This window comes from Dromiciops gliroides, chromosome 5 (assembly GCF_019393635.1).
Source record: "Dromiciops gliroides isolate mDroGli1 chromosome 5, mDroGli1.pri, whole genome shotgun sequence".
Lineage (NCBI taxonomy): Eukaryota > Metazoa > Chordata > Mammalia > Microbiotheria > Microbiotheriidae > Dromiciops > Dromiciops gliroides.
This window is the reverse complement of record NC_057865.1, coordinates 292,552,736-292,580,710: the sequence shown is the minus strand read 5'-3', so window position 1 is coordinate 292,580,710 and position 27,975 is coordinate 292,552,736. Positions and strand designations below refer to the sequence as shown.

Here is a 27,975-nt window from a genome sequence, read left to right as displayed (position 1 = left end):
CTTCCCGGCTCAGCCGGCGCGTTGGCGGAAAAGACGGCCGGCGAAGAGTCCCTGAGCAAATCAGATCGCAGGAAATTAACTGCCGGCTTTCAAAAAATTCTCCCTCGCCGCCATCATCGATCGGCGGCCCGGAGGCGCAGGTGCTGTTGGCGGAGACCAGGGCGAGCCGCGTGTGACTGTGCGTTTGTGTGTGGGAGTAAGTGAGAGAGGAGGGTGGGCGGCCGTTGGTTACCAGCCTATCGTGACGCGGTGTTACGCCGCCGCCTCCGCCGCCGCCTCCCGCGTGCTCCTCGCCTCCCGCGTGTGATTCCCCTCCCCCCCTCCCCCCAGCGCGCGACCCCCCCTTCTCCTCTCCCCCCCCTTTCCCCGGGGAGAAGCCGTGCGCGTGCGCAGGAGGGTGGCGAGCGCAAGCTCTGAGGCCGCCGCCGCTGCACGAGGCGCCCGCCGCTCGCCCTCCCGCCAGCCCGCCGCTCGCCCGTCAGCGCGCGCGCACGTAAGTCCTGTGGCTCCCGCGGGGCCCCTTGGGGCAGGAAGCGGAGGGGGGAGAAGGCCCGCCCCCGTCCTCGTCTGCGTCCGCACCTGCCTCTGCTGGGCGGGTGCAGATGGGGAAACTGAGACCCAGAGAAGGGAGGGTACCCAGCGAGCAGAGGTGGTGCATTGGGGGATCGCGGTCGCTGGAGCACGTCCGGCCTCCTACAGGGCTGGGAGGGGGGACCCCGCCCGGGGCGCCTCCGCTCCGGCATCGTGCATGGTCGTGCCGACCGCCGAACCCGGGGCCTGGGATCAGATCTTCGGGGAAGACCCAGGCTGGGGGGAGGGACCCCCCATTGTACAGGGGCGGAGCCAGGGCCCTGCCCGGTGTCAGCTGGGCGACGGGAGGGCTCCTCAACAATCGGAAAGTCTCCTGGCGCTAGTTGGCAGATGGGGAGGGCCCTGGGGGGCTCGGCCTGGACCCCTTCTCGGGAAAGGGCAAAGGAGCTGCCCCCACTCCCGACTGGCTGCATCCTTAGGCGGGCAGTTGGCAGGTGTCGCTCTTAAGGGAGGAGCCATCCAGGAACCGGGTACATTGACAACAACTCGAGTTACACACAGGCATGCACTGTCAGTGTAACCTCCTTGAGGGCGGACCAGCTGCATTTTTATGCCCACTCCCAGCACCTCGGACAGTGCCTGTGGCAGAGCCCAGGCTTCACAAATTCGTGTTAATTGATATGTCCAAGTCACGTGCTAGGCCTTGCAGATGCCCAAGGGTTCACTTGCCTAGAGACACAACCCATAGGAAAGGTTAAAGCCCCCGAGAGGTCGTAAAAGGTGACAGTGTTGGCTGTCAGGTGGAGACGCTCCACAGTTACTTTAGGCAGCAAAGTTTGCTGTAGCTCAGTTTGGGGGGGCCAGCGGCCTAAGCGGGCACTCCAGAGGGCCATCTCCTCACCTTGCCCCAAACTCTGGTGCACTGGGCCCCGCTGGGCTGGGCCAGGATGTGGCAGCAAGGCTAAGTAGCATGTGGATTCAGTTCTCTGAGGGGGAGACCACAAGGTGTGCCAGAGCGTTTAGGAGAGGAACCTGGAGCTGGGAGGGGCTATAGCGAAGGTCTGTCCAGCCCCGATCAGGCCTTGACAGAGAGGGCCAAGGCCATGCAGGTTACTGTTCACATAGCTGTGTTTTGGTATTTGAACCCAAATCCAGTTTTCTCTCTGACTAAAAATCTAGGGTTTTTTGCACACAGCCACATGAATGATGCTGGTTAGTTCTGTTAGGTATATGAAGTTTGGGACTGGGCTAGTGGGGCTGTTGGGGTGTTCGGGGGTTTCTTTTAGCTTTCTGCTTTAGAATCAAACGTTCCCCTAATTTCCACCCAAGTACTTGAACCTAGTTCAAAAACCCCCAACAGGTTCCTATTTTGTGTCTCTTAGAGAGGGTGGTACCCCAAGACAACTTTCATTAGTCTTTCATTATTGATCTATGCCTTGACTTTCTTTGGTGGGGCCCTTGTCAGACCTGTCTGCAGGCCTAGGCCCTTGACTTGGGGGAACTGGTTCTTTCTGGGCTCCTCTGTCCTTGGTGGGGGTGGGGTGGTCTTTGTCCCAGGAGTGGGGCCAGCCTATTGTGATGGTGGCTTTTATGATGTAGAGCCTGCTGTCTCCTAGGAGCCCCTGCTTCCTGCCCTCAATGGGGACTACTGGTCCTGAGTTTGAGCCTGCCGTCTCTAGGTGACAACTCCTTTCCTCCCCCTCTTCCTGCCTCCGGCCAGGCAAGCCAGGGAGGGCACTGGCTTCTCCCTGGATAGATGGCTTTAAGCACTCTGCCCCATTTGGGGGAGGGCAGTGGGAGCTGTGGCCCAGGACAGTCAGTCGTTGGTCCTGTGTATACTCTGCCCTGGATCTTCAGCCCTGTTGACATCTGGCTTCCAAATTAAGGAAATCCCACGGTTCTGTCCATCTTGTCCCAGCCAGGAGAGTCAGGGGGCAGCTGAGACTCGAGGGCCCAAGAGCAGGGGGCAGAGCATTGAGAGTGGCAGGCATCTCTTCTGCCCACCTGCCCCTTCCAGCAAGTCAGGCTAGATGGAACTCCCTTTGCCCAGGGTTTCAGCCCATGTAGGCAACTGCTGTTTGAGGACAGTCGGAGATGGAGCTGGATGCTCACATCTGGCAGACAGAGAGGCCTTTGGCCCCAGCTGGCCTGCACGTGGGGACCAGCTCCTCACTACCTTGTGACCTTGGGCAAGGGACTTTACCTGTGGGGCCTCTGTAATTCTGTCCAGCAGAGGAGGAGGTTGGACTGGGCAACCCCCAAGCTCCCTTCGGGCTCAGAATCCACTAGGCAGGCTTTCCCCCATCCAGCTCTTGAAGCCCATCCCTCTTGCAGAAAGCTTTCCCTCTGCTCCCGGTCACTTGGCTGCCAGCTCCTTTCCCCCTTACCTGGCACTTAGTAGCAGCACGACTTTGGAATGTATCATGGTAGCGTGTGTTGTGGCTGCCATGTTGGGGGCCCACCCCTCTTGTCAGACCCACATTTTGCTGGCTCAACCCAGTAGGTGCTTAATAAATGTTTGTTGCTTCAGGGAGAGTGCGTGTCTTTCACATCTAATGCCCTCCAGCCTCGGCTCTGGTGGCAGAACCAGTCAACCTGGGCTTCATGCCGGACGCTGCTGTTTCTTAGCTGGGACCTTAGGCAGGCAAAGCCCCACATGTTCCCCACTGACCCAGGGGGCTAGTGAGGCCCCGTATGTACGTCAGCGAGGTATTATGGGGAGGGCACTGTGTGGCTTGCAAAATATCCAACAAATGGGATGGCTTTGATGATGAGACTTGGTGCCTTTCTCAGCAGCCCGGGGAGGAAGCCTGACAAAGCCACAGCCACCATGGCGTCTGAAGACATTGCCAAACTTGCCGAAAGCCTGGCCAGAACCCAGGTGGGCGGGGGACAGCTCAGCTTCAAAGGGAAAAGCCTCAAACTCAACACGGCAGAGGATGGTGAGCCCCTCACCCCCACCCCTCGCCCCATCACTCCACCCCCTTGGCCTAGATCGGGAGAGGAGCTAGGACTAGCTAAGGGAGAACCTAGGCTAAAAGAGGCCCAGCCCAGCAAGCCCATGCTCTCCCTGGAGGTCGTTCCTCCCCTTCTCTTTCCCCTCCCCCCAGGGAAGCAGTGCCCCTTGGACCAGGCCCTGCCTCAGATTACACATTCTTAAGCCCTGGGAAGCAGCCTTTCTGGCCAGGTGCAGCTCCTGGGGATCAGCTGGTTGGGCTGAACTCTTCAGCCACACTGACTTAGATCAGGGGAGCTGGTTTGGGCTTGCCCACAAAGACTTTCTGGGTGCGTGGCAGAGTGTGTGCTTGGATCATTTCTTTCCCCTTCTCCTTGACACCCTGTCCAGCATGCTCAGGGCAGTTAATTACTCCTGACCAGAGGGTCCCCATTTCTAGGAGACCCAGGAATGCCGTGGAGATGAAGCCAGAGGCCTGCCGGGATAGCTTCTCCCTGGCCTTGGGCTGATCAAACTGATGTCAAGGCCAGCCCGACATGCCTTTATTTATTCAGCAGAGAGCCTGGGCCTGACTTCAGACTCTGGCACTAACTCCCTTTGTGGTCAATAGGCCAGATCCTTAAGACCCCAGATTGCTGCCTCAGTTTCCTTACCACTTGGGCAGGATGAGCACTATGAGAACCTGTGTGTGGTGAACACTGGGTTTCCTGCTTTCTCAATGGGTGGGAGAGGGAGGGAGGGAGGAAGAGAATTTGGAATTCAAGATAGAAATCAAAGTAAAATGGGGTGAGGGGTGACTGTGACGCTGCTCCTGGGATCATCCGGTTGAAGCTTGAATGATTGTCCAGCGGCAGCCAGGATTTGCCTGAGGTGCCCAGCCTCTGAGAGTCTCCCAAAACTCAGGGCTCTCTGCCCTTCCGGCCCGGCCCAGGCCCAGGCCTGAGGCTCCACATGGCCACCAAGTGCTTTTTCTTTCAGTGAGGCAGATGTGGCTATCCTTTCATGTCCAGGGATCACCTTTCTCCCCCCCCCTGAGCCTCCAAGAGTTGAAGGACTTGTTTGGGGGTCACACAGGTCATGTACTTGACAGGGCCCCAATTCACAGCCAGGCCCACAGACACACCCCCCCCCCCCCCTGCATTGGGATCTAGAAAGATGGCCAAGTTATGGTTGGGTGGTGTCAGGAGCACCTGCTGGGGGGCTCCACAAGGAGGACCTTCCATGGATCTTAGGTGTGACCAGTGTAGACATCCCTGTGAGTCAGAACTGAATCTTAGAGCAAACATGCAAGCTAGGGCCCTGCTTTGGGAACTGCTGGGAGGGTGCAGTCAGGGAAGGCTGTGTGGAGGAGGTGGCAGATGGGCGGAGCAGCGCTGTGGTTTATGGGCTAGAGGACTGGCCATGGTGACATGGCATGTGCTTGAAGCTTTTTTTTTTTTTTGCTGGACAATGAGGGTTAAGTGACTTGTCCACGGTCATATAACTAGTAAGTGTCAAGTGTCTGAGGCTGGATTTGAACTCAGGTCCTCCTGAATCCAGGGCCAGTGCTTTATCCACTGTGCCACCTAGCTGCCCTTCTATGCTTGAGTCTTGTCTTGGACACCTGATAGCTGTGCCCTGGTGGAGAATCAGCTAAGCTCTCAGTGCCCTGGAGCCACCAGGATGATAAGTTACAAATGAGGTGCCACTCTGCATCAGTGAGGAGATTTCTACCCTGGGAAATCACAGGCCCCCTTGAAGCAAAGGTCATAGGTGTGTGACTCATGGGCAGAGGCAGCAGGAGACAAGTCCCAGCCAGCTTGGGCAGGCACTGGGGTCTGGCTGGCAGACTGCAGGCGGCCTCTTTGTGAGCCTGGGCAAGTCATGTGACCATGCCTGGGCTCTCTTGGTTTTTCCTCTGTCAGACAAACAGCTTGGGTTGAGTGCCGCGAACAGTCCTTTGCGCTCTAAGTCTTTGGTCCCCCGGGAGCTTCTGAAGCTTGTTTGAGGCTGGCTTTGGGCTAACGGGATGCAGCTCAGCCTGAGCATTCTTTGCCCAGCAGGGGAGGGATCTCTTGGAGCTCATGGGCCTGAAAAGACAGAGTATTCCTGGGTCCCTCGGTGCCCCTGTCACAGGCAAATACCAAGCACCTGCTTGTCTGGGCCCTGGCTTTGTCTGCTGACCTCAGCCTCCAGGTAATCGGCAGTGCTTCCAGGCTCCAGGTAGTGCTTGTCCCTTAAAAGAGAACCAGGGTCAGTCTAGATTCTGGGCTGGAGGAGATTCTAGAGCAAGGCATGGGGCAGCTTCCCTCATCCCTAAAATGGGTACAGTGCTGCCCTTCCCCATGGAGGGTAAGAAGCGCAGTCAAACAGCGGGTCTGCTTAAGACCCTGCTCCATCGACGGCCATGGCCAGTGATCACCCGTAAGTTCACAGACAGCAGAGTTTCCCTTTTGCTTTTGCGCCCAGCACGTGGCCCAGAGCGAGTGCTGCCCTGGCCGAAGTCCTTGGGCATTCATTGTGACCTGTCACCGAAGTGTTAACGTTTCATTATCTGTCAGGTAGGGGATGGTGGCGTTTGCACTGGGGGTCTTCCAGGACGATGCTGAAGAAAGCTCTGTGTTGTTGTCATTTGTCATCTGCTTGGACAAGTGACTGAGGCTGTGACCCTTCCCACCCTGCCTGGGGCTGCTGGAGCTTGGAGGGGTTGGGGACTCACTCCTGGGGGCCGCACCCCCAAGTCCTCGTGCTTTGGGTAGCGAGGAAGCGGCACGGGGGGGGGCTTCCAGGGTCACCAAGCACCACACACACCCTTGTGAGGCAGGTGCTACAGGGTGCTCATTACTCCTTCTGACACACAAGGAAGCACACTTAGAGCTCCTAAAGGGGAGGGAGGCCTCTCAGGGACCCCTTGCTGGCTCCTGGAGCCCAGGATTCTCTAACCACGTGGCTCCTTTCTTGGGTCCATTCAGCTCGGGAGGTGATTAGAGAGATAGAGGCCTTTGAGGGCCTTGAGGCCCTGCGCCTTGAAGGCAACACAGTGGGTGTGGAGGCAGCCAGAGTTATCGCCAAAGCCCTGGAGAAGAAATCGGAACTGAAGGTGAGTGTTTGATGCACCTTAGGAGGGATTCTTACCCCCTGCCCTGTTTCTGTGCCTTCCAGCCCCTGGGGAAACATCATCTGACCTTCCAGGGCCCCCTGGGCATTCTCTTCTGGGCCTTGGCACCCACCCCATCACTTCCCTTGGGTTCATTTTCTGGGCCTTTCCACCTGCCCTGTGTTGTCTCCCCATTGAGAGCAGGAGCTCTTTGAGAACAGGGTCTGTCCTCATGGTCTCTTTATGCCCATGGTGCTTGCTTGTGGCTCAGAGAAGGTGCTCAATGCACACTCTTCCCCTCATTCCTTCTCCCCTTGTCCTCACTGCCACTCCTTTGCCAGTTGTGGGCCACAGGGGATCAGGGCAGGCAAGCCCAGCTGGCTGCTGCCCACCACGTCCCAGGCGGGAGAGACCAACTCAGGGTCAAGGAGGGACCATGGGTAGTCTCCTCCTAAGGGCTTTTCTTTTTCTGATCCAGTGAAGGCTCAAAGAGAGCCTTCAGAGGACGAGGACCAGCTGTGCCAGCTTTACCTGAGGAGGTCATGGCCGAGCAAACATTGGCAGCCGTGGCTCCGGTTTGTTTTGCTCACTTCTGGCCTGGGACGGTTCGTTCTTTGGGATGTTCTCAGCAAAATAACAAGATGCTTATCCCACTTGGGTGGCCTGGACTGTTGGCCCCAGCTTAACTGAGAGCACAGGCCTCTAGAGATAAACAGATACCACCCCAGAATCCAGTGGGCCTGGGAGAGGAAAGGAGGGCCCCCACCCCATGGAGACACACCATGTCCTGCCCCTGACCACCATCTGTTCTGTCACTCTCGGGGCACTGAGCAGTCTCAGGGGAGGAAATGTTTAGGAGTCTGGAAGGGGCCCTAGAGACATCATCCTCCCTGGGATTTGCCCAGGGTCCCACAGGGTGTGAACAGTGGAGCAGAGGTTTGGGGTGAGACCCCCTGGGCTCAGGAATCAGGAGGGCCTCAGGTCACATTTCAAGTCCGTGGGCCCATAAGATGAGGCTGAGATCCTGGGCTTCTCAATTTTGCCCCTAAAGCTGCTGTTCTAAGACTATAAATTGAAGAGAAGGTGCCAGCCTGTTTTGAAAGAGGGTGCGTCCTCCCCTGGGAGTTCCCAACAGCATTGAAATCCCAGATCCAGTTCCCATCTCTGGGAATGAGTGAGGACAGTCATGAATGAAGAGAAGAGCGTTTATTCATCACTTCCTTTGTGCTGGTCCTATGCTGGACGCTGGAGAGACAAGTTAAAGAATGACAGTCCTGTCCTCAGGGAACTTACATTCTAATAGGAAAGAGGAGAGGAGAGGTGTCTTGGGAAGGGGGTTGGGATGGGGGACACCTGGAGGGAGCGCAATGGCTGGATGCCCTGGAAGCTGATTCTCCTCTCTGGCCCCAAACTCTGATGTCATTGGAACGAAGCATATGAAAATTGGGCTTTGGCCCAAGGATTCCCCGTAGCAGCTGCTGAACTTTTGGGCTGAAAGGAGGCTCAGGATTATTGGAGGCTCTCCTTGCCAGGGTGTGCCACTCCCCTGACATGGCTGTGGTTGTGACCTGAGGGGAGCCCTCACCAGGGAGGCCACCCAAGCCCTGTCGGAGGCTCTTCCTTCCCTTCCAAGTGATTTTTTGTTTGGTTGGTTTTTTGGGGGCGGGGTGGCAATGAGGGTTAAGCGACTTGGCCAGGGTCACACAGCTAGTAAGTGTCAAATGTCTGAGACTGGATTTGAACTCAGGTCCTCCTGAATCCAGGGCCAGCGCTTTATACACTGTGCCACCTAGCTGCCCCTCAAGTGACTTTTGGAAACCTTCCTGCCTGTCTCTTTGGCTGGCTGGACCTCACTCTGCCCTCTGTAGACAGGCATGTGCTTTTCCTCCCTGGGGTGGGGATGGCTAGGCAGAGGCCAGCTGCCACCTTGTTCCCCCTTCCCAACCTTCTCTTAGCTAAGCTCAGTGTCCCAGTTCCTCTCACAGTGTTGTGGGTGGGTTTGTGAAGTGGGAAGTCAGAGCCTGGACGTGGAATGTTCCCGGCGTGGCCCTGAGCGCAGGGAGGCTGTCACCTTGTTTGGGCCGGTCCCTCTGCTTTATCCTCCCTCAGGTGCCACTGACTCACCAGCCAGGTGCCTACAGGCGCTGTTCACTCTCTGTTCATGTTTGTGTGAGCAGCCAAGCAGCATCTCCCTCTCTGTGCTGCCCGTGGGGGGCAGAGACCAGGCCCTTCCACCAGCAGGACCAAGTCTGATGTCCTGCTCCCTCACAGGAGGGGCCCGGCCTCAGTGCCCTTCAGGTTCTAACCCTGCATGTCCCTGCTAGGAGGCTGGGTGCGAGCCTGATCAGAGAGCAGGAGTCCAAGCCATCCTAGTAAACTTAGCATTTTCTCTTGTTTCCTTCCCTCCCCTCTTGCCAAGCGATGCCATTGGAGCGACATGTTCACTGGGAGGCTGAGGTCGGAGATCCCTCCTGCCCTGGTGAGTGAAGGGGGCCAGCAAGGCTGTCCTTGCCTCCCACCCCTCAGTACTTCCTTCCATTCAGAAGCCATCCCTTCCCTGAGCTATCCAGAGCTTTGGGTGGGCGGGCAGGCGGGCTCTCCCTGGTTGCTAGGCTGGACTGAAAGGGGAGTATCGTGACCACCTTGTGGTCAGCTGGTGCCAAGGGTCGGGCTAAGGTGACTAAGGTGCCTTGCCCTTAGAATCCATTTCTGACCAATGAGTCTGAAAGGGACAAAAGGGGCTGTTACCTAAAAACTAATTTAACAGGCAATTGGATAAACAACCGTTTACCAAGCTCCCACTGTGTACAAGACTGGGAATGTGAGGCTAGAACACAGGCCCTCTTCTCCAGGGGCTAAGGGGAGGGAGGCAGGGGAGGCACCTCATCACAGATCACTAGTGGAGCTGGAAGATGAGGACCGAGGAAACGTCCAGAGATCTGGGGGGATCCCGGATGGGAGGGCCCCCTGAAGGCATTCGGGATGCCAGGAGCAAATAAATGCACCGGTAGAATAGGACAGAATGAATGAGAGCATTGGAGGGGAGGGAGTGTGGGTAAGAATAAGGTGGAGCAGTATCCCACTGGAGCTGCCTGTGATGCTCGATTCAGACCCCACAGAGGCTAGAGAGAGTGCTGCTGGGAACTGCAGATCTTCCCGGTTGCTTTGAAACCATGTGATAGTATGGTTTTATTACATTGTTTTGCTGTAATTTGTTTAGCCATTCCTCTATTGATAGGTACCCCTTTGCTATAACAAAAAGGGCTGCTATAAATATTCTTGTCCATAGGGTCCTTGACCTCTTTGTCTTATAGGCCCAACAGTGTCATTTCTGGGTCAAATTTAGTGACTTTTAAGGCATAGTTCCAAATTACTTTCTAGAAGGGGTGTGCCCCCACATCCTGGTGTGCCTTTCATCCCTCTAGACCCTCCAATATTTGTCATTTCCCTTTGTTTCATTTTCACCGGTCTAGTGCGTATAAGTGGGGCCCTCCAAGTTGCTTTAATTTTCGTTCCTCTAGGAATTGCTCTTGAATAACGGGCATCTTTGACCCCGTGACCCTACCAACCATCAGTGTCCTTGTCTGCCTTCATACAGCCACCTGGTTGTGATTTTACCATTGGCCTCTCCTCCTTCCCTTCTCTCTCCCTAATTCTTTATAGTCACCATCTGCTGAGGGACAATCCCACTTTCCTTGCCACCTCTTCCTGGTCCCCAAGCCTTCGTCCTTCCCAAGACAAGCCCGTACTTACTCGGACCCTTGAGCCAGCCCTGTTTTGTTTTCTTGCAGAGCTCTCCCCATCAGTGATTTCCCGTGTCTCTCTCTCATCTTCAGTATGACCCTCTCTGCTGGCCCTTCCCTGCTTCCTGTAAGAATGTTCAAGTCTCAACCATCCTTCAAAAGCCTTCACTTGAAGCTCCTCCCATCTCTTCATGCTCTCCTTCATCATCTCTGCCTCCCTTTCCCGGCCGACTCCTGGGAAGAATCCTGTACCTGTACCCTCCTCACTGCGTTCCTTTCCTACTACCCCCTCGCTTCTCTACCCTTTGAAGACAGACTTCCACACATGACTGATGTGCCCCTTCTCAGCCCTAATTTCCCTTGACCTAAAATTCTCCATGCTATCTATCAAGCAGCCTCTGAATCTGAAGATTCTCTCCTCCCAGGCTTGGTCATTATGATTTCACAGCATCCAGCTTCATTTATAATATTATGGTTCTTTCAGTTACACTGGTGTCACTGGGTGGGTGGTTTTCCTGGTTCTGCCCTCTTCACTTGGTATCTACTCATAGAAGTCTTTCCATACTTCTCATCATATTTGTGATTTCTTCACAATGATACTTTCATGTCTATAATCGTCTCATTACACTCAGAGCATTTATACTGACGCTGGTTTGTTTTCTATGGTTCCTTTCAGCAAATGTCTAGTTTATTTTTTGAATGTTTTACTTTTGTTGGGTGACATGATTGTAACATGGCTTTTTTGGATTCACTTGATGCATAGTACATTTTTTTCTAACTGCTCAGTTTTATTCTTTGTATGTTTCTTAAATGTTTGTGGGGTTTTGTTTTCACAGCCAGTCTGTTGTTCTTTTTCATTTTACTGGATTAGTTAATCCATTCACATTTCAAGTTATGAGAGCATGGTTTATATTTTCCTCCATTTGTCTCTAAGAACAGGGTTTTTCCCCCTCTTCCACTACAGACATAGTACTACTCTCTCCAATTACTTTAGCTTAGTCTTTTTTAAGGTAACTCTATTCCCACGGGTTCTTTTTCTTTAAAAAATTATTTATGTGGGGCAGCTAGGTGGCGCAGTGGATAGAGCACCAGCCCTGGAGTCAGGAGGACCTGAGTTCAAATCCGGCCTCAGACACTTAACACTTACTAGCTGTGTGACCCTGGGCAAGTCACTTAACCCCAATTGCCTCACTAAAAAAAAAATATTTCTGTGTTTGTTTTTGGTAGTTTTTTTTAAATGTCGAGTTCCAAATTCCCTCCCTGCCTCTAGCCCATGGAGAAGGCAGGCAATATGATGTCCATTGTACATATGAAGTCAAGCAAAACATAATCTACCTTCTCCATAATCCCACCACCACCACCCTCCAAAAAACACACAAGAAAAGTAAGTCGGAAAAACAACAGGCTTCCCTCTGCTCTTAGAGACTGTCAGTTCTCTCTCTCTCTCTCTCTCTCTCAAGGGGAAACATTTTTCATCATGTGTCCTTCAGAACTGTCTTGCCTCATTATATCAATCAGAATAGCTAAGTCTTTCACAGTTGTTCCTCATTACCGTGTTGCTGTTACTGTGTACAGTATTCTTCTGGTTCTGCTCACTTCCCTTTGCAGCAGTTCAAATAAGTCTTCCACTGGTACTCTTCCTGTCATCTCTGAGCCCCTCCCACCCTGTTTGTTGTCCTTTCCCTTTGGGGCTTTGCTTATTAGTTCCTTTTTCTTCCCCGCAGCCAAGTAGAATTTCCCTTCCTCTCTTCCTTTTCAGCTTGTCTTCCTGGTTTTTAAGTCTTTGTTTTCTTTTCCCTTTTCCAGAAAGGATTTCTCTCCCTTGCTCCCTCATCTGCCTTAGACTCTCATTCTTTAGTCCGCGGCTCCTCTAGTTATTTAGGTGCTTTCTGTTCTCTGTCCCTCATCAAATCAGAGCTTCAGGGATGCCCATTTTGGTAGTTTGTGCCACTGCTTTGTGGGGCTTCCCACTCACCCTCACTCAGAAGAATATGCATTTCTACGGGCCTTGTTGTTTCTTGTTTCCCTAGAAAGGACTACCTCATGACACACCCCCTCCCCTCCTGCCCCCCATTTACTCCCTGATTAGACAACTCCCTACTGACCTCTCCCCCCCCACACACACACCTGTTTCGCCTTATCTGGTTTGCCTCTAAACCTCCCTGGGTCCATGCCATCCCTCTCCCCAGGCATCAGTTGCCCTCAATGGCTGCCCCTTCCCAAAGTAAGATTTCTCCAAGCACCAAATCGCCACAAACACCACCCAGTCCCAGCTCCACATTTTCCTTCACTTTGATTAGTGGCACCCCTTCTCCTCCCCTGCCTTCTCACTCACTGCCCTTCAGACTCTCCTCTTTCTGACAGACCACAGGATTCCCCTTTCTCTCATCACTAGCCCTGGACTTGGCTAGCACACATCACCCTCTTCTCTGTCCTCCTCTTTCCCTCCCATTTTGTACCCATGAGTGCAGTACCACCAGGTTCAGTCCATAATACTTCAGACCGGTCTCTCCATCATCACCTGCACCTGACTTCACCTCTGTCTTCTGTTATACACAAAGAAAGTCTCTTGATGATCTCTATGCTTTCCCTTTGCTGCTGCTGTTGCCTAGGGTGTTTGAGAAGCAAATAAAATCTCTTCATGTTTGATTTTCTTTCTAAGAACGTTTTGAATGCTTCTTTATTATTGAGCATCCATCTTCTCTGCCCCCCCCCTTTATGCCCAAACTCAGATTTGCAGGATACATCACTTTGGGCTGTATCCTGAGCTCCATTGCTCTTCAGAACACCCTTCTGTCCCCTCCTGCATTTTCTGATGAGCACAGAGTAGTCTTGTCTTTCCTTTTTATTATGCAAAGATCCTGGTTGTTTTTCAGTGGCATTGTTAAATTTAACCACTGTGTGTCTTGGAACTTAGAGCCTTTGCTATCTTTTCTGGAAGCAATCTGTGGATCCTTTTGATCGGCAATTTGGTTTTTTGTGGCCAGAAATTCTGGGAAGTTTTATGTATTATTTCTCACATTATGGTGTTGAGGTTTTTGACTTGTTATGTTTTTCTGATCCTTAGGTTGTCTCTGTGCTTTCATCTTCAAGATAATATGTTTTGCTTGCATAGAGAAAGCGCTTTCTTTTGGTGTTATTGCTTCTACTTCTCTTCGTCCAGATTGTCCTTCACGTCTTTGTGTGTGCATTCCCAGTCAGTCGGCCTCTCTGGTTTCTTTGCCAACACTTGCTAGGGCAGATTTCAGTGTTTCCGTTCTGGCCGTCAGTTCTGCTCTCACATTTCTCATTGCCCTTTTCAGCCACTCAGAACAGCCTATTATGGCTCCGCATTCTCAAGATCCACAGGGCCCTCTGCCCCATCAGGCAGTATTTATTGATTCATAGAGGCCTGGACTCCTTTACTGAATCTTAGAGGCATCTGCTTCTGGTCAAGGTCTTTTGAGGGGTTTTTTCTTCCTGAGATCTTTGGTAATTTCCTTTTTTTTTTTTCCCAGTGAGGCAATTGGGGTTAAGTGATTTTCCCAGGGTCACACAGCTAGTAAGTGTTATGTGTCTGAGGCCAGATTTGAACTCAGATCCTCCTGACTCCAGGGCCAGTGCTCTATCCACTGCGCCACCTAGCTGCCCCGATCTTTGGTAATTTCAATCTATTTTCCCCAATTGCTCACTTTTTGACTTCCCTCTTCCTTAAGGGCTGGATCTCAAAGTGTCTCAGCTTCCTCCTATGTGGACAATTCGTGGTTCTCCAGCCTAGGTCTCTGCCCCAAGTGACTTCTGGGGGGTTAAAGCAGATCCCAGTTGGATGCTGGGCTCCTTCCTTCAGACTCATGCCCCCATGCAGGTATCCACCTCTTCCTAGCACAGGGCAGAGCCGTGTCAGGCTGCTGCCACCACAGCCTGGGTACATTTCTGCTCTTGGGAGTTTGGATTTCTGCAGCCCTTGGAGGAGCCCGACGACAGGTTGTAGCCCTGAGCCCACTGCTCCCCTGCAGCACGGGGGTGGCTATCCATGGCCCTGGGAAGAGGGAGGTGCTGAGCCAGCACAGTTAGCTGCTAGATCATGGTCTCGCTACCTTCTTTGCCTGCTCAGTGTCCTGGACCATGGGGACTGAAATGGCTTTATCTCTTCTGGTGCATAATTTCGATGTTAGAAAATCTTGAACGATTGTGGAGATTTGAGAAAATGCCTAGTCCCCCATGTTGTTGATCATGTGACCTGGGAGTCCGCTATTCCATCATCTTCATGTCACACCATTGGCTTAGCCATTCCCCAATTGGGGCATCTCCTGCGCTCCAGTTTTTTGTTTTCATAAAACATGCTGCTATAAATAATTTGGGGCCATTTTTTCATTGACCTCTCTGGGGTTACACAAATAATGGTGGAGTGTATGGAATGTTCAGGAAAGCCTGGAACCTCTGGGGTGCGGGCTGCTCCTCCACCTTTGGTGTCCACCTGATTCACCCAGCTCTTACCTGGGGCTCCAAGAAGCTGTAGCATGTGCAGGGTCACACCTCCCTAAACCATCTCCCTCTACCAGGGCCCTCCTTCCCACTCCTGTGGCCTCATCCTAATATTGAGGGCCTCATGGTGTCTACCCTGGCTTCCATTCCTTCCTTCCTTTAATTCACTGTTAGAGGCCAGAGACAGAAAGACCCCTGACCTCAGGAGTGCAGGCCCAGCTTCCCATGGACTGGGACGTTTCTAAGTGTCCCCCGCTCTCTTTGGGCAGTAGCAGCTGGGCATGTTCCTTAGGACATTCCCACGTGGTGGCAGATGGTCAGAGGACCCCTTGTCCATTAGATGACTGGGGATCCGGTCAGCCCCACTGCGAGCAGCTGAGTGGGGAGCTTGGACGCTGGTGCCAGGATCAGGCTGGCAGGCCCGTCGTTACCAGCTACCCTCAGAGAACGTCTGTGGCTCTCTGTTGTCCAGCTGACCAGATGTGGTCTCTGGACGGTCAGATACCTCTCTCGCCATCCTGCCTCTACCCAACCTTACCACACAGGCATCTAAATTCCAGACACGCCTTCCTTCCCTCCCCAGGTCGGTGCCCTCCTTTTCCCTGTGTACGGCTCAGGCATCTTCCCTACTTTCTGTAATTCCTCAGTTGTCAGTGCCGGGATGTTAAGATTGGCCAGAAAGGACTTGGTTTCTAGCCTCCCTCTTCCCCCTTCTTCCTCACATTCATTCACTCATTTATTCATTTGAGCCCCTGTCAGGGGGGTCCCTCCCCTCTAGGAGAGGCCCCCCTGAGCTGCTGTGACAGACAAGGGCAATGTGAGCAGGGGTGGTCGTCCCACATTTCCCAGCATGAACCAAGGAATCAGAGCAGCCTGGAGAGCAGGCCTCTCCCTAATGGGAGGGCAACGTAGGAGACAAGACTCATGGGCCCTGTGGCCGTGGGCGAGGGAGCCAGCAGCAGGCCAGAGCTTGCCCCAGAGCATCAATGGGCCCATGAACATCAACCCCCTGTGGCAGTAGCAGAAGAGAGGGAGGGGGAACAGAGAACCTGGGGTGCTACAAGGACTCCTGGGGTGCTGGCACCACCTTTTCCCTCCCCCCAAACTTTGCAGAAGAAGCTCTGAGCATTCTCGCCTGTTCCTGCATGTGCTCCTAGATCTCGCTGGGGGATGCCCTCATCACAGCCGGGGCACAGCTGGTGGAACTGGATCTGAGTGATAACGCCTTTGGGCCAGACGGTGTGCGGGGCTTCGAGGCCCTGCTCAAGAGCTCGGCTTGCTTCACACTGCGGGAGCTGAAGCTTAACAACTGCGGTCTGGGCATCGGTGGTGGCAAGGTAGGTGGTGGCTCCCCGGCACGAGCGCACAGAGGCGCAAAGGGCACTGCAGGCCTTTGCATGCCCTCCATAGACATGGGACGAGCAGTTCAGGCCTGTGCTCAGGGCCCTTGCTAACAAGGGCGGGGTCCAGTGGGTGGTCCTGGAAACGCTGACATTTGGTGGGAGAGGCCAGAAGCCCCATGGGGCTGAGAGCTGGGCAGTCCTCCCCTGAGGTGGGCTCACCAAGCCCCCACCCCTCTTTGGCTCTCTGCCATGGGGGAGCTAAGTCTAGCTTATAAATTCCAGTTGGGAAGAGCAGGCCTGTCCATGGGGAGGGGAGGACAAGCGGCAGCCAGAAAGAGATTCTGGAGGGTAGTAAGCATTTATTAAACCCTTACTGTGTACCTGGTACTGGGGATACAAAGAAAGGACAAAACAGGGTGGCTGCCCTCGAGGAGCTCCTAGTCTTGGGGGGTTGGGGGGTTATGGCGGAGTAAAGAAGCTGAGGAGTTATGTCCAGTGATTGATTAATCAAACGGGGCACCTGGTTTGCAGAATAAACCGGGACCAGGGCTCTTGGGAGCCAGGACCCATAAGCTTGGTTTCTCCTGGTTAATTTCTGGTTAATTCACAAATTGGAGGCAGGGAAGGAGAAGATCGAGCGCTGAAGGCTCCTGGCTTCTGGGGAGACATTCAGATGAGGGGCAGTTGTCGTGGTGGGCAGCAGTGGGGATGGGGCCAGACATGTGCAGGCGACGTGCACGGAGTCTGAAACTCCACTTCTCAGAATGGTGGCTAAAGGGCAAAGCGGAGCCCCCACTGCTCGTTCTTCATGTAAATAGCGTGGGGCACATGCCGTAAAGGGAAGGTAATCTGATAGAGGAAGGCCCTAGCCGCTGGGGGAACCTGGGAAGGCCTCTTCCCGAGGCAGGATTTAAGCCGATCCCGGGAGAAAGCCCAGATGCCAGGAGGTGGGGAGGTGAGCTGGGAGAGCGTTCCAAGCAGAGGGCCCAGCCGGGGCAAAGGCTCAGCGGTGAGGGATGTGGAGGAATGGCCGGCTGCATGCAGACAGAGGGTTAAAGTGTGAGGAAGGGCTCGCAGAGAATGCTACATTGGGTCCTGGAGGGGACAGGGCCCATGGGGCTCACTGGAGGAGGGCATGGCATAGTCAGCATTGAAGGGTGAGTTGGAGTGGGGAAAGACTTGAGGCTTGGGAAGCACATAGAAACGGTTGCAGTGCTCTGGGCAAGAGGCAAAAAGGTCACAGAAAACAAGCTGCCTCACTTTACAAATGAGGAAACTGAGGCCCAGAGACATTCAGCCACTTGCCTGAAGGGATGTAGCTAGTGCAGAATCAGACTTTGACCCAAAGTCGCCCCCTGGCTTTCGACCTGAGGATACTCAAAGACGAGGGAGGTAGAAAGACCCTGCGGTCAGGTGGAGATGGGCAGGGGAAGACAAGAGGACCCAGCACATTTGATTTCTCCTTCCAGATCTTGGCATCAGCTCTGACTGAATGCCACCGGAAATCCAGCGCCCTGGGCAAACCGCTGGCCCTGACGATGTTTGTGGCCGGCAGAAACCGCCTGGAGAATGATGGAGCCACGGCCCTGGCTGAAGCCTTTGGGGTGAGCGACAGTGGCGCCCGGGATTCCTGCGAGAGGCTCGACTGAGCCCAGGGGCGGGGGAGTCCCCAATCCAGGGGCGGTGGCAGATGTGGAAGTGGTGTCTCGCGGGGGGGTGGGGGGTGGGGGGTGGGGCGCATCCACCAGGTGGAATGAGTGAAGAGGAGGAAGCTGGGAGCGCCCCACAAGTGCCTGAGCTGGCCTTGTCCCCATTCTCCTGATGAAGCTCGGGGAAGAAATGGCTCTCCAAGCTCACATGGCTCAGAAGCCTTGAGAGAGATGGCGGCCTGATGTCAGACCTTGATGAAGAGGGGCGGGCTTGGAGTCTGTCGAATGTCAGTTGAAGCATTTGTTAAGGGGCCTGCTGGGAGCCAGGCTAGGGGTGGGGGGAGCAGGGGCGGGGGAATGGAGCCAGTGAGGGGGGGGGGGGACGCTCACACCCCTCCCAGAAGCCCTGGCCCCGAAGGCCATCCAGCTCGGCATCTGCACCGAGCCCAGGCTCCTGCCCTGATCTCACATTCAATCCAGTGCCCCAGCTCTGGGCGCACTGACACATGCTCCCGCACTTAGGTGGTGTTCACGGACCCTCCCCATCTTTGCTTTGCTTTTCCTCTCACACAGATCATTGGGACCCTGGAAGAAATCCACATGCCTCAGAATGGGATCAACCACCCTGGTGTCACAGCGCTGGCCCAGGCCTTCGCGGCCAACTCCCTGCTGAGAGTCATCAACCTGAATGACAACACTTTCACTGAGAAGGGGGCGGTGGCCATGGCCGAGGTGAGCCCCACGGTGGCTGGGAGCGAGGGGGGGGAGCAGTAGCACCTACACTGGTGCGCTCTGTGGGAGACAGAACAAGCTTCCTTGGAGCATAGAGCCCAGCAGGGGCTCAGATAGCAACGCACAGACGTCATTGTCCATTAGAATTACGTGTGTGAGAGAATCTCCAATCGAAGTGCTACCTGAGGCCCGAGGGGGACAGATCCCGACAGAGGAGGGCCTAAGTGGGCCTTGGGTCAGGGACTGGCAGAGGCCCTCCACTTCCCTTTGCACCCACGCTGTGCCCTGGCTCTGGCCCACAGACCCTGAAGATCCTGAGGCAGGTGGAAGTGATCAATTTTGGCGACTGCCTGGTGCGTTCCCGAGGGGCTCTGGCCATCGCTGACGCTGTGAAGGAGGGGTTGCACCGACTGAAGGTGAGTCCTGCTGCCCACGTGCATCCAAGAGCTGCCTTCTCAGCCTTCGAGGACCAGCCAGGGCCGGGGGGGGGGGCAGTGGCTTGGTATAATTTGGGGGAGATTGCCCTGACGCGCTTGGGAGCAGAGACATTTGACACCCTTCCCTGTTTTGTCTCAGGAGCTGAACTTGTCTTTCTGTGAAATCAAGCGAGACGCCGCGCTGGCCATCGCAGAGGCTGTTGAGGACAAATCAGAACTGGAAAAATTGGATCTCAACGGTACGGGGAGGCGTCCGGCCTTGAGGCTCCCGGGGCCTGTGGGCTTGGGCGTCAGCCCCTCCTCCTCCCCCGGTCCTTACTCTTCCCCCTCGCGCCACAGGGAACGCCTTGGGTGAGGAAGGCTGCGAGCAGCTTCAGGAGATCCTGGAAGGCTTCAGCATGGCCCACACGCTGGCCTCGCTCAGGTAGGGGCGGCCGGGCCTGAGGGGTCACCTGGGGGGCAGGGCAGGGCAGGATTCATCGGCCATCCCTCTGCAGTGACGACGAAGGGGAGGAGGAGGAAGAGGAGGAAGAGGGGGAGGAGGAAGAGGAAGAGGAGGAGGAGGAAGAGGAGGAAGAGGAGGAGGAAGAGGAGGAGGAGGAGGAGGAGGAGGAGGAGGAGCTTCAGCGAGGTGAAGCAGAAGAAGTGACCACGCCCCCCAAGAAGATCCTGGATACGCACGTTGGGGTAAATTCCCAGGGATTTGCGGGGAGGAGGATGGGCCCGGGCCTGTTTGTCGGTGGAGAGACCAGCTCGCCACTGTGCGCGTCGCCACCCGAACCAACTGCGCACTGTCTGCAAGACCCCCGTCTCCTGGGGGAAATTGCCTTGGCCCTCGTGAGGTTCAGCTTTGAGGGGAGGCGAGAAACCGGGGTCTCAGACTAGAAAGTCAGTCTCCTCCCGGCAGGGCCCCAGTTAGATGGCCTGCCCAAGGCAGGGCGGCAGACAACAGGCACAGACAGGTGGGGTCGGGGCTTTCGGGCCTCCTGGGCCAAGCTCAGACCCCGGCCCGGGCAGTCCGTGGACCTGCCAGCCGGGCCTCTCTGGTCTCACCAGGGTAAGAGAAGGTGATGGAGGTTCGGCTGAGGCACGCTGCTCTTCCTTGAAATACATTCTTGTGTCCCACCCCCTAGTGAGAGCTCTGTGTGAGGCTGTGGGCTGGGCGGCAGAGACAGTTGGGAGGGGCCCCACCCCTCTGGAGCCACTCGCTGGGCCTGAGTGAGGGCCTCTGTTTGCAGGAACCTGCTTCTGTGCTGTGCTCTCCCACTGACGTCTCCACATTCCTCGCTTTCCCGTCTTCGGAAAAGCTTCTGCGTCTTGGGCCCAAGAGCTCAATGCTGATAGCCCAGCAGGTAATGGAGCTCTGTGCCAGGGGCCCGTCAGGTCAGGGCCTGGGGAGGGCAGGAGTCATGCTCGGGGCTCTCCCCAACACCCTGACCGTCCCTGCTCCCCATAGACGGACACGTCTGATCCAGAGAAGGTGGTCTCGACTTTCCTGAAGGTCTCCTCTGTGTTCAAAGATGACCTGGCGGTGAAGACGGCTGTTCAGGAGGCGGTGGGTAAGTGCGCCTCCAGCCTGGTGCAGGCTGGCAGGGAAGAGCTTCTAGGAGGCATCTGATGGCTGGCGGGTGGATGGGTGGGCCAGGCGCGTGGTGGTCAGCAGCAGGCTGGCAGCCTGGCACACACAGCTCAGTCCATGCCCGTGGGTGCAGGGTGCTGGGCACTGGGTACCAGAACAGCTCCTAGCTCTGATGCTTTGGGGTTACAAGCCTGTGGGGTAGAGGGGGTGCACTGAGTACCCATTCCTACACCCATTTTCTGGACCAGGGCTTCTTCAATTCTTTCTACTCATGACCCCTTTTCACCCCCCCCAATTTTTTTTTTCTCCCGGTGCAATGAGGGTTAAGTGACTTGCCCAGGGTCACACAGCTAGTAAGTGACAAGTGTGAGGCCAGATTTGAACTCAGGTCCTCTTGAATCCAGGGCCCCGCCGCCCCCCAATTCAGTTACACGACCGCATATGGGGTTGACCCACGGTTTAAGCTTTGCTCTAGGTGAAGAAGTTGAGGTTTGGGTCCAAGGCTGGCCAGTGTAGAAGCTGAAATTTGAGCCTGTGTCTTGGCTGCCACGTTCCCTCATGCCAGGACAGAGGTCTGGCTCATGACTCGTTCCCTACTCGTAGTCTGAGGGCATGTACCACAGGCTCTCGTCCTCCCCACAGTGCTCCCTCCGCACCTGGGACAGAGACAGAGCGGGGCCTCTGGGCCTGGGATAGGCCTGAGGGAGCTGCTCACCAGGCATCCCTCCATCTGTGCGTGGGCCCCATGGGTCTGACAGGGAGGTGGAGGGGAGGCTGTCAGCAGCAGCTGTGGGACCTCCACTGCCTCGTCTGAACCGAAAGGGCAGGACAAGGGGGCTTGGGAGGCGCTGCCCAGCCGGCCCTAGAGCAGTGGGTGTGCCCTTTTACAGAGGAGGAAATGAAGAAATGCCCTCACTGGGCAGGCCCCTCAGCCTGCCTGCCTGCTTGCCTCAGAACAGGGCGGGGGAAGGTTGGGGGCGAGGGGGCACAGTCGTGTCAAGGAGACGAGGCTGGTTTGAAGGCCAAGTGTTTCCACAGCAGGAGAGAAGCTTGGCGGGTTGGTGGGGCCCGATTGGGTGTGCCCTGGGGCCAGGGTGGGATGGGGCACTGTGAGCCCGGAGTGGCCTCTGGCCGGGGGAATCTTCTTGGCCGCCCCTTCCTCTCTACGCCCCTTTGCCCATCTGGCCCTTGGGCTTCCTCCTCTCCCTCTCCTGCCTTGTCGGTGCTGCTGAAGGCTTTAGGGGCACACCTCTGTGCCAGCTGGAGGGTGGCAGGTGCCTCTTGGGAGTCCCCAGCCCCGAGCCCAACATGCCCCTCTTCCATCTCTTCCAGACGCCCTGATGAAGAAAGCCTTTGGCTCCGCCACCTTCAACTCCAATGCGTTCATCACCAAGCTCTTAATACACATGGGACTGCTCAAGGTGAGGGAGAAGGGGTTAGGCCCAGCTGAAAGATGGGAAAGGGGAGGTCCACGCACAGATTCTGACTCGAGGGGGCTCCTTCCCTGGAGCCTGGGGGCCACTACTTTGTGGGGGCACTTGGCCTATGTCCCAATGGTGGGCAGGGCTGACCCGGGGGGCGGGGTCTGGGCCACAGAATGGTTGGGAAAGTCCCGCCTTAGTTTGAAGAAGGCTGTCAAGTGCTTGCTAAGGGGCTCGTGGGCCAGACCGCCCGAGGCAGCCCTGGCCTTGGAATCGGGGAGGTCAGCAGCGACTTCTCTGGGGCCTGCTCCAGCGCAGCCAGCCTCACCCTCCGGTGTCCTTTCCTGCAGAGCGAGGACAAGATCAAGGCCATCCCCAATCTCTATGGCCCCCTGATGGTCCTCAACCACATGGTCCAGCAGGATTACTTCCCAAAGACCTTGACGCCCGTGCTCCTGGCCTTTGTGACCAAGTGAGTGACCAGCCTGGCCCTCGGGGTGGGGGGCACTACAGCTTCAGCTGCTAGCCTTGGTGACTCAGTCTGTGAGCCCGTCCTGGAGGACTGGGGAGGGGTGCAGAGGGAGCTCTGGCGGCAGGGCCTAAAGAGTTTCCATAACAGCCTGGCCCTTCGGCGTGTGCCCCTTGTGGGGCCTGTGCTGCCAGACCTCGGGCACCCCCAGAAGATTCAGGGGCCCAGGGACTCCCCAGAGCAGACCCACTATGTGGCAGGCCCAGCTGCCCAAAGTAGCCCCGCAGCAGACAAGGGTCTGCAGAGCGGGTTCCTGGAGGACCCCCCCCAGGGTGCCTAGCACTGCTCTGCCCGACAGTTCTGGAGGACACGCTGGCTGGGCTGATTGCAAGACACAGGCCTGAGTAGTTTGGCCGCCTTTGGAGCCTCCCCGCAGTTGGGTCTGGGCTCTCTCGGAGCCTGGCGGCTCTCTGGCCAGATGGTGGCCAGAACGTTGCCCATCCATGGGTATATAACAGGCAGCCCAGCTGGCATGTCTATCCCCATTTTACAGATGAGGAAAAGGAGGCTGGGGGCGGGGTGATGGGCCCACATGTACATGAGCCCCAGTGTCGCCCAAGGCGCCTGTTCCCCAGCCGGTGCACTCAGTGACACCCAGTGCAATGAGCCCTGGGGGTGGCTGTCGGGACAGTCACCTCCTCCCCACAACCAGATGGCCTTTCCAAGGACCCTTCTCCCCCTCCAGCCAGACTGGGAAGAGCCTTGAATGCCAGACTGAGGAGTTTGCACTTGATCCTCTAGACCAGAGCTTCTTAAACCGTGGGTTGTGACCCCAGATGAGGTCAAGTCACTGAATGTGAGGGTCGTGAGAAATCTGGCAACAGTAAAAGGTTATGTCTCCCTGTTCTGCTGGCCCATAGACCCGGGTGACGAGCGGAGAAGGTTAAGAAGGCCTCTTTGGGCGAGGAGCTCTCCTTAGCCAGGCCAGTTCTGTAAACGTGATTTGGAAATACTTGTTAAATATCTTTGAGTGGTTTACGAGGAGCTGCACCTCGATGCAGCTGGCTTTCTTTGTACCCCTGTAATGACCTCATGTATTTTGTGCATCTCAAAATACTGCGAGAAGGGATCCGGGAAGCCCCAAAGGTGAAGGTACCCACTTCTCTGTCCCTGCAGCATGTGAGGGCACGCCTGGGTGGGAGGAGCAGGACAGGTCAGAGAGGGCACGGGAGGATGGATGAGGCAGTGGTGACAAGCATCAGGTCCAGGGGAAGCTCCTGGGCTCCAGGTTGTAGGAAGGGCATGGGCAGCCAGGCCGGGGAGAGAGCTGAGGGGGCCAGCTCCTTAAGAGGCAGGATGCTTGACCCCATGGGAAGACCCGCGACTGTCTTGGGGATCCCCGGGGTGGTGGCAGGACACAGGCCGGGACTCAGCAGCTCTGGCTCCTGGGCCCCAGGGTGGCTGTTTGGCTGGGGCTTCCACATTCCTGGGATGGGGCGGGGAGGGGGGAGCCCAGCTGAGGCGCTCAGGTGGGATCAGGATTGTGTGCTCATTCCCACCTGCCCTGGCCTTGGCTGGGCGGTCAAAGGGACAGAATGGGCCAGTGGCCAGCGCAGGGCTTGGAGTCAGGGACAGGCGAGTGGTTCTGTCTCCTGAATTCCCATCAGCTCTGAGTGTTGGTTACCCGTGTGACTATTGAAGGGCACCCTTGGCATCCAGGCCACTGCCACATCTGACCTGGGCACATCACGTGACCTCTGTGACTGTTTCTTCATCTTTGAAATGAGGGTGGTGAGGCTTGGAGCTCCCCCACAGGCTTGTTCTTTGTAACCATAGGACGCTACGGAATTAGGAGCAATTATGTTATTAGTGCCTCCTGATTAGTGTTGGTCAGAGCCACCAGCTAACCTAGGCCCGCCCAGGACACCAGGGAGGCGGCCCCCACCCTCCTCAGGCACCAGCCAGACGCCTTGTGCTGCTGATCTCACGTCATTCATTTCCCTTTATTCCTGTCTCTTGTAGGCCCAACAGGGCTCTCGAGTCCTGCTCCTTTGCCCGCCACAACCTCCTGCAAACCCTCCACCATGTCTAGTCGCTCAGAGGCCGGGCCTCTGCCGTCATCCCCCAACGAACTTTATGAACTGAGAGCCCCTGCCCAGTCCCCCAAGGACAAGTGTGTGTGTCCGCCATCACTTCCACTGAAGAGACCTTCCCCTGCCTTCCACCCTGGGAAACCTCGGGGAGGCTGCTTTGGTTTGGTGTTTGTCCTCCCCCCCAGTGCCCCACCTGCTGGCCCCGGCCCTGGCCCCGGCTCCGGTCCCAGGGTTTGTGGGGTTTTTAATGACGTCTGTGTTCTGGATCAGCCTCGCCAGCCTGCCTCAGGGGAGCTGGCCTTGGACACTTCCATCCTGCCTGCTTCTGGAAATGGATGGTGGCCCCCTCATTAAACGCTGTTCCCTGCCCTCACGCTGGCCTGCCTGGATCTCCCCTGGCCATCACTAACTGTTCTGGGGGCAGACGGTGCCCATAGCTGGCATGGGGAGCCTCTCAGCTGCTTCCGCCCACGGGATCTTTGGGAAAGGGAGCAGCCTCATCTCAGCCTCCTGGGCTCTGCTGCCTGGGAGGGGCACGGAGTTAGTCTGGGGGGGCCACGTGGGAGAGGCAGACCCAGTGACCCAGGATCCTCCATGGGGAGGAGAGCTAGGCTGTGCCTGGGTGCCTACTCTCTGCTGTGGCAGCATCAGACTGACCATCCGCGACCCTGTGCTGTGCTGGGCCTGAGCTCGGCCCTTCAGCAGGGTGGTCTGGGGAAGGCCCCATCCTACCCAGCCAGACCAAGGCGGGAGAGCTGTCCCCTGTTGCTTGGCTCCCTCCGGCCCAGGCTTGGCCACCATAACTGGTGGCCCAGAAGGGTTAGGTGGTCAGAGCACAGCTGGTCCAGGTGGTTGGGCTCCCTGGGGGTGCAGCAGCCATTTTCTTCTGGGCTTTGGTGGGTTCCGAGTCAGGGCTGGGTCTCCTTGGCTCCCTAACCTTTGCTCTTGCCTCACTATGCTTGGGCCCTGCCTGGGGCTACCGCTCTGCGTCTGGTCAGCCCATGCTTCATAATGGACCAAAACGCTGAGGAGGGGGTGCAGCAGGGACACCCCCCCTTCCCTTCCCCGTAACATATCTAAGAGTGGCAGGGGCCCCGGGAGCAGGACCCCAGGGTGCTCTTGACCTGTCTGCGGTGGTGGTTTCCCAGCCTGCGCTGTGGCCTTGGGGGCCCCTCCGTGGGAGCACTGGCAAAGGCTGCTGGGAAGGCTCGGAGCAGATCTTTGTCCAGCTTCTCTGGCCTTTTCCCAGCTTTAGCTAGTGTTCATAGGAACGTGTGTGTGCTTGAGGAGAGTGGGCCCTGGCCTGGTTGGCGTAACCCAGAGCAGGGCTGGCGGTGGCGGGGCCCCCTTTGGCTTCTTCAGCCACTTTCTTGACTTCACTTCTCTGGCTGCTCACAGGGGAGGTCAGGGCAGAGAGGCCCAGCTGTGTGGAGCCGCCTTCTGGGCTCTGGTGGGTCAGAGGACGAGGGAGGACTCTCCAGAATCTCCCCTTGGTGGGCCTAGGCCAGGGTGGCTTCCGAGCCGACTCAGAGCTGAAGGGGCCAGCTCTGGCATGGCCTCACCCCAGGGTGCCTTCACCCCTGCACGCCTGTTCTCATCTGTGTCGGTACTTGTGCTGATGTGTGCGTAACTGTCCTGCCTGGGCTGGGGTTAGGGTAGCAGACAGAATAAAGTGATGTGTTGCAACCTGGCCTCTTCCCTTTGCCTGGGGGGGGGGGGGGGGGGGAAGTGATAGCATGCAGGTAGGCTGGGCCTTGGGTGGGAAACTTGAACAGGCCAGCATCCTCATCAGGCATGGCTTTGACCCTCTCAGCCCAAGAGGGTGGGTGCTCCTTGGCCGAGGAGGGGTCTGGCAAACTCCAAACAACCCAAAGGCCTCCCTGGGTGGGCACCTCCTTCCTCAGGGAAGGGGGCTAGCTTGGGCTGCAGCGAGTTCCAGCCCCCTCCTCAGCTTTCCCCATCTCTAAAATGGCCACCTTGGATCATGGAAGCTTCTGAGAGTAAATCTGATTCCTTTGGTGAATTATCAGGCAAATGGTCCCTCATCCATTCTGATCACACAAAAAAAAAACCATCAAGGTGGGAAGACCTGGTTAATCCTGACTCCAGGGTCCCTAAGTTAGAAATGAGGCACAATCTCATGGGGCAGCTAGGTGGCGCAGTAGATAAAGCACCAGTCCTGGATTCAGGAGGACTCGAGTTCAAATCCAGCCTCAGACACTTGACACTTAACTAGCTGTGTGACCCTGGGCAAGTCACTTAACCCTCATTGCCCTGCAAAGAAAAAAAAGAAATGAGGTGCACTCTACCTCAGTGAAGAGAGTTAACAGTACGAATCCACCTCCCACCCCACAGCAATGAAATTGCTTGGGAAACAAATGGAAACGAGTATGGAGAATTTCCTCAACTGACATCGCCACACTCCTGAAACCAGAAGCACACCCCCACATCCCCCCACCCTGTCCCCCAAACACACTTAGGCCCTCCTCTCCTGAAGCCAGGAGCTGAGAGGGCCCGGCTTCCCTCCCACCACAGTGCAGCTCCTGTCCATTTCCATCCAGTAGCCTCACCCAGACGTGTGACGCCAGCTCCCCTTTTTAGTGTCATTTTCTCCTCTTAGCTCAGGGGCTCAATGGTATTTGTCTCCCACCAGACTGGGCTTGTCACTGTCCCTAACGCGTGTCCTCTGTTCATGTCCGTTCTGTCTCCTAGGATTCCATTAAATCTGATGAGCACTTGTTAAGTGCCTGCTGTGTGTTGTGCTGTGCACAACATTCCCAGCTCGCAAACACAAGACTGAGAGGGAGCCTCCATTCCCTATTCTGCCCTTAGAGCTCTGGGCTTGGTGGGCCCCAGGGTGCCCTCTGGGTGTCACTCAGCCTCCTCCATAGCAACCAATTCTTCCTAGAGGGAATTTTTTTCCCCCAGAGGCAGTTGGGGTGAAGTGACTTGCCCAGGGTCACACAGCTAGTAAGTGTCTGAGGCTGGATTTGAACTCGAGGCTGGCATTCTATCCACTGTGCCACCTAGGTGCCCCTTGAGGGAAACCTCCTATGAAACATTCCCTTCCTGCCTGGATCAGGTATCCTGCTGTACAGATCGTGTACGTCCTTAGAGAGGATCCTCAAGCCCAAGCTGCTCAGATGGCACGGGGAGACTGAGGCTCCTCATGGGGGAACGCACTTGCCCAGGTAGACACACCTGCCCATGTGTGCTGGGCTGACAACGCCCATTTCCATTTCTAGCACGTGAAAGTTTACGGGGTTCTTTGTGAGGTCCCACACAGACAAATGTATCTGGGGCGGCCCTTTCTGCCTGTGGCAAAGACCTGGAAATGGGGAGGGCCCCTCACCTGGGCAATAGCTGGCCAACTCGTGGACCATGAAGATCATGGCGCAATATACTGTCAAGAACTACAAGAAGAAATCAAACATGGGAAGACTGGCAGGAAGGGTCAGCTTGACATTATCGATGAAATAACA

At 56.1% G+C, this 27,975-nt stretch overlaps 1 protein-coding gene across 8 annotated transcripts; it reads left to right on the top strand.

Annotated features, from left to right (window-relative positions):
• On the top strand, positions 1-26,179 carry RANGAP1 (Ran GTPase activating protein 1). 8 transcript variants are annotated; one of them, XM_043966587.1, is made up of 16 exons: positions 1-140; positions 3,328-3,473; positions 6,439-6,566; positions 8,983-9,042; positions 15,928-16,107; positions 17,583-17,717; positions 18,336-18,494; positions 18,797-18,910; positions 19,071-19,170; positions 19,271-19,355; positions 19,429-19,618; positions 20,170-20,283; positions 20,388-20,490; positions 21,843-21,931; positions 22,282-22,403; positions 24,423-26,179. In XM_043966587.1, the coding sequence occupies exons 2-16, from the start codon at positions 3,362-3,364 to the stop codon at positions 24,490-24,492; spliced, it is 1,761 nt and encodes a 586-aa protein (XP_043822522.1). In that variant the 5' UTR covers positions 1-140; positions 3,328-3,361; the 3' UTR covers positions 24,493-26,179. The 8 variants fall into 8 exon arrangements, with proteins under 8 accessions (XP_043822522.1, XP_043822519.1, XP_043822518.1 ...); XM_043966584.1 differs by having other exon boundaries at positions 23-178; XM_043966583.1 differs by having other exon boundaries at positions 26-196.
• Positions 26,180-27,975: the final 1,796 nt, after the last annotated feature.